Source organism: Toxotes jaculatrix, chromosome 9, assembly GCF_017976425.1.
Source record: "Toxotes jaculatrix isolate fToxJac2 chromosome 9, fToxJac2.pri, whole genome shotgun sequence".
Lineage (NCBI taxonomy): Eukaryota > Metazoa > Chordata > Actinopteri > Toxotidae > Toxotes > Toxotes jaculatrix.
The window spans coordinates 8,292,208-8,298,991 of NC_054402.1; the positions used below are offsets into that span (position 1 = coordinate 8,292,208).

Genomic DNA, 6,784 nt, shown 5'->3' on the forward strand with positions numbered 1-6,784 from the left:
TAGAACTGACATAAAGCAATGACTCGTTGAGGATCTCATATCTTTGCATTGGCCAACCAAGTTGGGCCATTGCTCAGCTAACTGGCTAGAAATGTCTAAGCTGTTGGGTTGCTATAGTTTGCACTCAAGGTCAAGCCCTACAAAGGAGCAAGAATAAATGAGGCATGTCCCTAGGGTGCCAAACCATGGCTGACAAACTGTGGGAAAGTCATAGCATTCTCCCTCTTAACATGGTCGCCCTCTCTCTGTCAACATACTGAAAACATGTAAACAATTCAGATTTTCAAGGAAATTATTTTTAAAAAAATCTGATATTGAATGTTTATGCTATCGTGGCACAAAGGTGCTCGAGCACGGATGCAGAGGTGTGCTGTTTTTCAAATGTGTGCTGAGACCTATAGAGGTGAAGTTTCCTCTGAAGTGCTACAGTGCCACCTAATGGCTATCTGGGTTGGTACACAGAAACTGCATTAAATGCAACTGTAAGGAAGATGTTTGTCAACCATTTTTTGCCATTGTTTGAGATAGGCTTGCATAAGGTATGAGAAAAACTACTGTGAAAAGCTACTGTGTAAAGTGGCCACAGTGCAGATTTAATATGTGTATGTCTTTGCCCATGTTGCAGGAGTGCCAGTTTCTCCCAGGCCACACGAAGCAATCTGTTTGTGGGGAGTGACTCTGCAGTGCAGAAACTCTCCCATGGCTTTTCCCACTGTCTAAATGGCATGGGTGCTCAGTTGCATGGCTTCTACAGTCTGCCCAAGCCAGGAAAACACCAGTTACCAATGCATGATGACTCATCCCAGGAGGCCTGTTACGTTCTTCCGCGGGGTTACAGCTCTGAGGCACCATCTCACAGTGGTTTAGGTGAGCCTGAGCTGGAGAACGAGGAGGTTTACACCTTCAAAACGCCCTGCAACGCTCTCGCCACCATGCAGAGTAATGAGCGTCCAACTGACAATTATGATCTTCCTACGCCGCCTGGCTCCTTCTATCAGATCCCCCGGACATTTGATAAGAATCACAATGCCTTGACACCCTCCAGCTCTGAGTCCTCCTGTGCTCCTCCTCCCAGGCCCCCTAAACCCAGCCAGGGGTCAGAGGGGCAGTGGGGGAGCCCCCAGTCAGTTGGAAGCCAGAATGGAGAAGTGTCCTCTGCAGTGTCGGTTATTCCACGCAGGAATACTCTCCCCGCTGTTGAGAACATCAGGCTGCACAGAGGTACAGTGACTACAGTTAGTACTTTAACTGCTTTCCTAATACGTTCCTCCTGAATGCTGCTTGTTTCTTTGAATACAGACTCAGTTGACTGACACAGATCTTTTGAAAACATGCGTCTCACCTGTTTCCTGTTTCAAATGCAAGTTTGACTTGATCAGTCCATCCTTTTGTGGTATTGCTGTGAGTTTGTGCATCCTTTTCCTCCCCCACTTTCTCTCATTCTTTCCCTCTTCCTCTATCTCTCATTTTACTGATTTAACGCTAGCAGCTGAGCAGAAACAAAGAGGCCAGTCTAGCAGACACTGTTCTGTTGAGACGCTAATGAAATTCAAGCCATACAGCCTTCTCCAGAATGTTTCGTTCCAGGCTGATGAGCAATAAAAAAAAAAAAAAAAAAGCACTCGCAGACACAATGCATGGCCTCTTAGTATGCTATGTTCTGTGCTTCACAAAGTCCGTGCCCAGTCCTTGTATATCCAGAGGCAAGAATTGACCTGTGACCCTTGTTAGTGAGGCTACAGGCTGTTCACACACCTGTGCTGAAAAGACTAATTATAACCCAGTGAAGCATTTAATTAAATGTCACTCATGTACTGTTTGTTTCATTAGAAACACAAGTTTACTCCTCGAAATGTCAGGTATTTTTGTCTAAATTGGCCTGTATTTGCAGTGGTTAGGGCACAATATCTGACTCACGCAGGCTTGGAATTGTGCTATTTCACTTTAGGAGAAGTTTTTTCCTTTTAAAGTTTATTGCAGTGGTAAATATTGATTTCCTTCCTCGCGTCTCTCCACAGGCTCCTCCTTTGAAACTAACAGCCATCACCGTCCCATCCATTTCAACCATTCAGGCCAGTCCGTGGAGTCTGTCAACGATGGGTTCAGCTCCTACCTGGTGAGTCACTGTCTCCTTTTTACTGCACTCCTTCCTCAGATAGATACTTTCAGTGCAGAATCATAAACTGCAGAGTTTGAAGATTCATTTCTGACATATTTACTCTAATTAATTGAGTGATGCCATTTTCCTTTATTATTGAGCCCTGAGAGTTTAACAGAGTCATGTGCCCTCTATGTCTTTTGACACCAGAGAACCAAAGCCCCTCTGACTCGCTCAGACAGTGGCAACTCAGATGACAACTACGTGCCCATGAATCCTGGCTCCTCGCCATTCAGCGGTGCCCAGGCTGACAGTCCTAAGAATATCTACATCCCTATGAGCCCTGGGCCACATCACTTTGATTTCCCAGGATTCTCTGCAACATTACCTGCCCGTAAGGGAAGCAGCGCCTCCCTGTGTCACAGGCCCAGTCGTCTCAGTGACGTTACACCACCACCCATCAACCGCAACCTCAAACCTAACAGGAAATGTGAGTTTTTGGCAGCAGTGTTCTCACTGAGGGTTTTAATTTTTTTTAATTGCCATTTTTGGCACCAAATCAGCTCTAAAGTCTGCATTGTTAATTGTATTACAAAGACAATGATTTTTGTTGACAGTGTCTGGTCTTGTTTTCCACAGCGAAGCCAACACCTCTTGATTTGAAGAACAATGGGATCATTGATGAGCTGCCATTTAAGAGCCCAGTCACCATGTCCTGGATACGGCCCATGTGAGTCTCATATCAGTCATTCAGGCTAGGTTACCCAAGGCCACTCACACACAGTTTGGTACAGACTGCTGCTGTATTTTGTTTCTGCCTGAGGTCAGAAGGTAGAAGCACTCACAGTCCTGTGTGCTTTGCTTCAGGCCTGCTATGAACTCCATGTCCTCCCAGCATTGTCGACCCATCTCTACACAAAGCATCACCAGCACTGACTCTGCAGACAGTGAGGAGAATTATGTGGCTATGGTGAGTCCCAATAGCTGGAGGGGAGATCAGGAGAGTACATTGTGTTCTGTGTTTTAATGATCCACTTGTTTGCATGCTACACTAACTCACTGCACCCGATGTGAGTAAAACCTCCCTCCTGTCCCCATTAGCAGAACCCAGCGTCTACCTCTCCAGCCGTGAGTGGCACCAGCAGCCCAGCCCCTAGGAAGTGTGGCAATGTGGACTACCTAGCGCTGGACTTCCAGCCTGGGTCACCCAGCCCACACAGAAAAGTAAACAGATGATTTTGTCGACTTAATTTGTTACTGCATTTGTTCTTATTTCTCCCACAGTGCAGCCTGCCCTCAGGCCAGAATCTCATCCCTGCCTTATTTATCATTCCACAGCCCTCTACATCCTCTGTGACCTCTGATGAGAAGGTGGACTATGTGCAAGTCGACAAGGAGAAGACCCAGGCGCTGCAAAGCACCATGCAGGAGTGGACTGATGTGCGGCAGTCTACTGAACCTGCCAAGGGGGTCAAGTCTTGACACTGGCTGACTGACAAAAAATGACAAAAAAACAAAACAAAATTCCAATCTTAAGTCAAGCATCTCCAGTTTCATGTTCCTATCATTACTTTGAATACTGGTTGGGCTTGATTAAGACTGAAATGTTTGGACAAAAAGCCATAACCTATCCTATGCCTGTTATCTGTGATGATTACTACTGCAGTGCACTTCTAACACGCAGGATATCAGGCCATATAGGTGAAGCGCCCTGCCAAAGCTCTTCATGCAGACTGTTACGACAGTGTATGGACAAATGATAATGTGTATGAAAAATATCATCCTTGCTTATTAATCCCTCCTTTATGAATTGCAGGTTTTTCATCAAAGCTGTCCCACCCACCTCTGCAATAGTCTATCAATTTCTTTTGCATCTGGCAGATAATTTACCCAGTTGCTGCCATTTAACACAGTAGCAGAGGCAAACTGGTCGATAACCATTTTAATAAGCTGTAAGAGTATGCTTACTGGTCTCAGGAATGCCAAGATGCACTCCAATTTTGGCATGCAGGCAGACTCTCTTTTCACTTCAATCTATCATTTGTGCTGAGACTTGCAGAAGCAGCAAGGAGATTATTTTCACTGCGGGCAATCATTTCAGCTTAGCAGTGCATGTCTGGTAAGAGGAGGGGGAAAAAATACAGCGATACAAACGCCTGTGTCAGAAGCCCTAACGATAACTGTGCATGACCGTTGCCTCGGTTTCAATTAAGTATGAGCCCAAACCATATTTAAAAGCTGCCAGGCTGGATGGCAGGTCAATTATATCAATACAGGTACAAAGTCTGTAATGTCCAAATGTACTGAATGAAGAAAACAGGACTAACAAGAAGAAGTATCTTGTGTCTTTATAGGTTTGACTTGAGTGGCTGATTCACTTCAGGTAATATTCTAATATATTTCCTTAAAGAAAAGTGCACTGACCAAGAAAATTATAGAGCTGGAGGAAGTAGAAATACAGCAGGAGTTTGGATATCCTCTCTCTCTCTCTCTCTCTCTCTCTCTCTCTCTCTCTCTCTCTCCATCTCCATTTTTCTCTCCCTTTCAAGACCATAAATACAAGCTAAGTAAAAGGAGAATAGAATATTTATGTTTTCCAGAATTCAGTCACTCACTGATTTATGTCTTCGGTCTTTGATATGCCACACACTACATCTATGTCTCTGAAGAGTAATTGTTTCCTCGATGTAAATTATTATTAGAATGACATATTTGCAGCACATCCTGTTGACTGTTTGATGCACATGTCTGAGACAAAAAGTGCACTACAGTAAAGGCAACCTGCCACAATGACGATTTGCCAGTGATCATTGTCACTTAAAAATAGTTGAGGAAAGAATGTTTTTTTAATTTCCTAAACTCTTCTATTTGTTTAATTTGCCTTATATTTTAATTTCAGTTTAGACTGTAAATTTTGCCTTGAAGAAATTTAATTATTTGCCATATTATTCAAGGAAGAGCCATATTGTATTTAGGACAACTGTGATGATCAGTTTCTCATTCAACTTAAGTCCAGTATTTCACTGTGGGCTGGGACCACTGAAGGGTGAACCCCTATTTGATCTTAATATGAATAGTGTGGCCAAGCAGTGCTAGATGGTATTATTGATTATTTCATTAAGATTTACTTCTTAATGTTTTTCTACCATTTTTACTGCTTTTTGTATTCTTTTTATCATTATTTTTTACTGATACGTGTAAGCAAGTGATATTCATAAGAACGGGGTCAGGCTAAATTAAGCTACGTTTGTTACAACATGTATTTTATTCCTTTTTAAATTCCCATTTTTATGATCTATACATGAAATGGGGAGGCTGGCAGTTTGAGTTGCACTGGCAAAGCCCTTCCTGGGTGAACTGTTATTCACAAAGAGCGAGAGCGAAGGAGGAAAGAAAAGACTGAAGAAAAGCCTGTCTCCCTGTCAGTCTCTGAAGTGAAATGGATGTGTAATTTATTATCTAGAGAGACCCGTTGTAAGCAGAAGAGCCGTGTATGTGTTGTGGTAGATTGTGAATTGTAGTATGTTAAATGACAGCCTGACTGGGCGACACTGAAAACACTGCTCAGATCTACTGTCAGACTGTCACTGGGTTGACGTACTGTACTAGTAGAGATCTTTTTTTTTTTAACCACTTTTATTGCTACTACTGTAAAGCATTTGCAGATTGCTCGTGTTTTAATTTATTAATTTATTGTGTGTTTTGGAGTTGATTGTAAAAAGGAAAAAAAAACAACAACCAAACAAGGAAACCTTCTCTCTACTAACACTGATGTATGCAAATTGTCTTGATTTTGTGAAGCAATATGACAAATAATGCCAGTGTGATGGTAACGTGGTACAGTTAACTTGGGATTCACAAGAATACAAGATTTTGTTATTCCTGTATTATGGTAGACTAAAACTGTGGACGTAGAATAAATCAAGAAGTGAAAGTTTGATGTTCCTCTTTAAACATAAACCAAAACAGTGTTTTCTGACAGAAACCACCACAGATTTTTAATTGGTCCTGTAACACAAAGAAGTTTAATGTCTGCTGCCCCCTGTTGAATAGGACAAGCTACTGTTGTTTTAGTTGTGTTCAACCCATGTGGTTGAACAGCAATATACAATAGCCACTTGCCATGTATAGTGACAGTATTATGACAGTTATTTTCATATCAAAACCTTACAAATTATTGCTCCCCCCTTTCACAGGAAGGGTGGTCCAAACAGCATTTACACTGGAAATTGCTCTGTTACTGTTACATTTTTAGACCTTTAACAAAATACAAGAAAAACAGGCATTTGTCTCACAAAGTCTACTAGCCTACAATGAATACCACTGTGCTTTAAGATATGACTGTTGTTCTCCAGTAATGACCAATGCCTAGTATGTCATTTCCCATAAAGACAATAAAAATGACTAATCGGCTAAATATTTCTTAGTCAACCAAGACCTTAATGACAAGTTAACTGACTAACTGATTAAGAGAGGCAGATAAAAAATAATTGTGCAATGAAACCTTGCAGAATGAATCTTCTTTGTCATGGTTAACAGTGATACTGATACTAGCTGGTGTCTGACCAGATACTGGCTAGTATTGACCTTACTTGTATTGGTCTGTTGCTGGTATGAGCAAGAGGAAAAAAAGATTGTTACTTAACAACTGTAACTCATTAACCGGATCCATGCATCCTTCCAAAA

At 42.1% G+C, this 6,784-nt stretch overlaps 1 protein-coding gene across 3 annotated transcripts in view; it reads left to right on the forward strand.

Moving 5' to 3' along the window:
* The window catches only part of gab2 (GRB2-associated binding protein 2), a 32,610-nt gene extending 26,773 nt beyond the window's left edge, over positions 1–5,837 (forward strand). For 2 of the 3 annotated variants that reach the window (XM_041046906.1, XM_041046908.1), the window contains exons 4-10: positions 626–1,221; positions 2,019–2,116; positions 2,309–2,588; positions 2,738–2,828; positions 2,966–3,068; positions 3,200–3,322; positions 3,437–5,837. In XM_041046906.1, the coding sequence (XP_040902840.1) occupies positions 626–1,221; positions 2,019–2,116; positions 2,309–2,588; positions 2,738–2,828; positions 2,966–3,068; positions 3,200–3,322; positions 3,437–3,580 (1,435 nt within the window). In that variant the 3' untranslated portion in view covers positions 3,581–5,837. The remainder of the gene's footprint in view (positions 1–625; positions 1,222–2,018; positions 2,117–2,308; positions 2,589–2,737; positions 2,829–2,965; positions 3,069–3,199; positions 3,323–3,436) is intronic. The other variant, XM_041046907.1, reaches the window with a different exon arrangement.
* Positions 5,838–6,784: the final 947 nt, after the last annotated feature.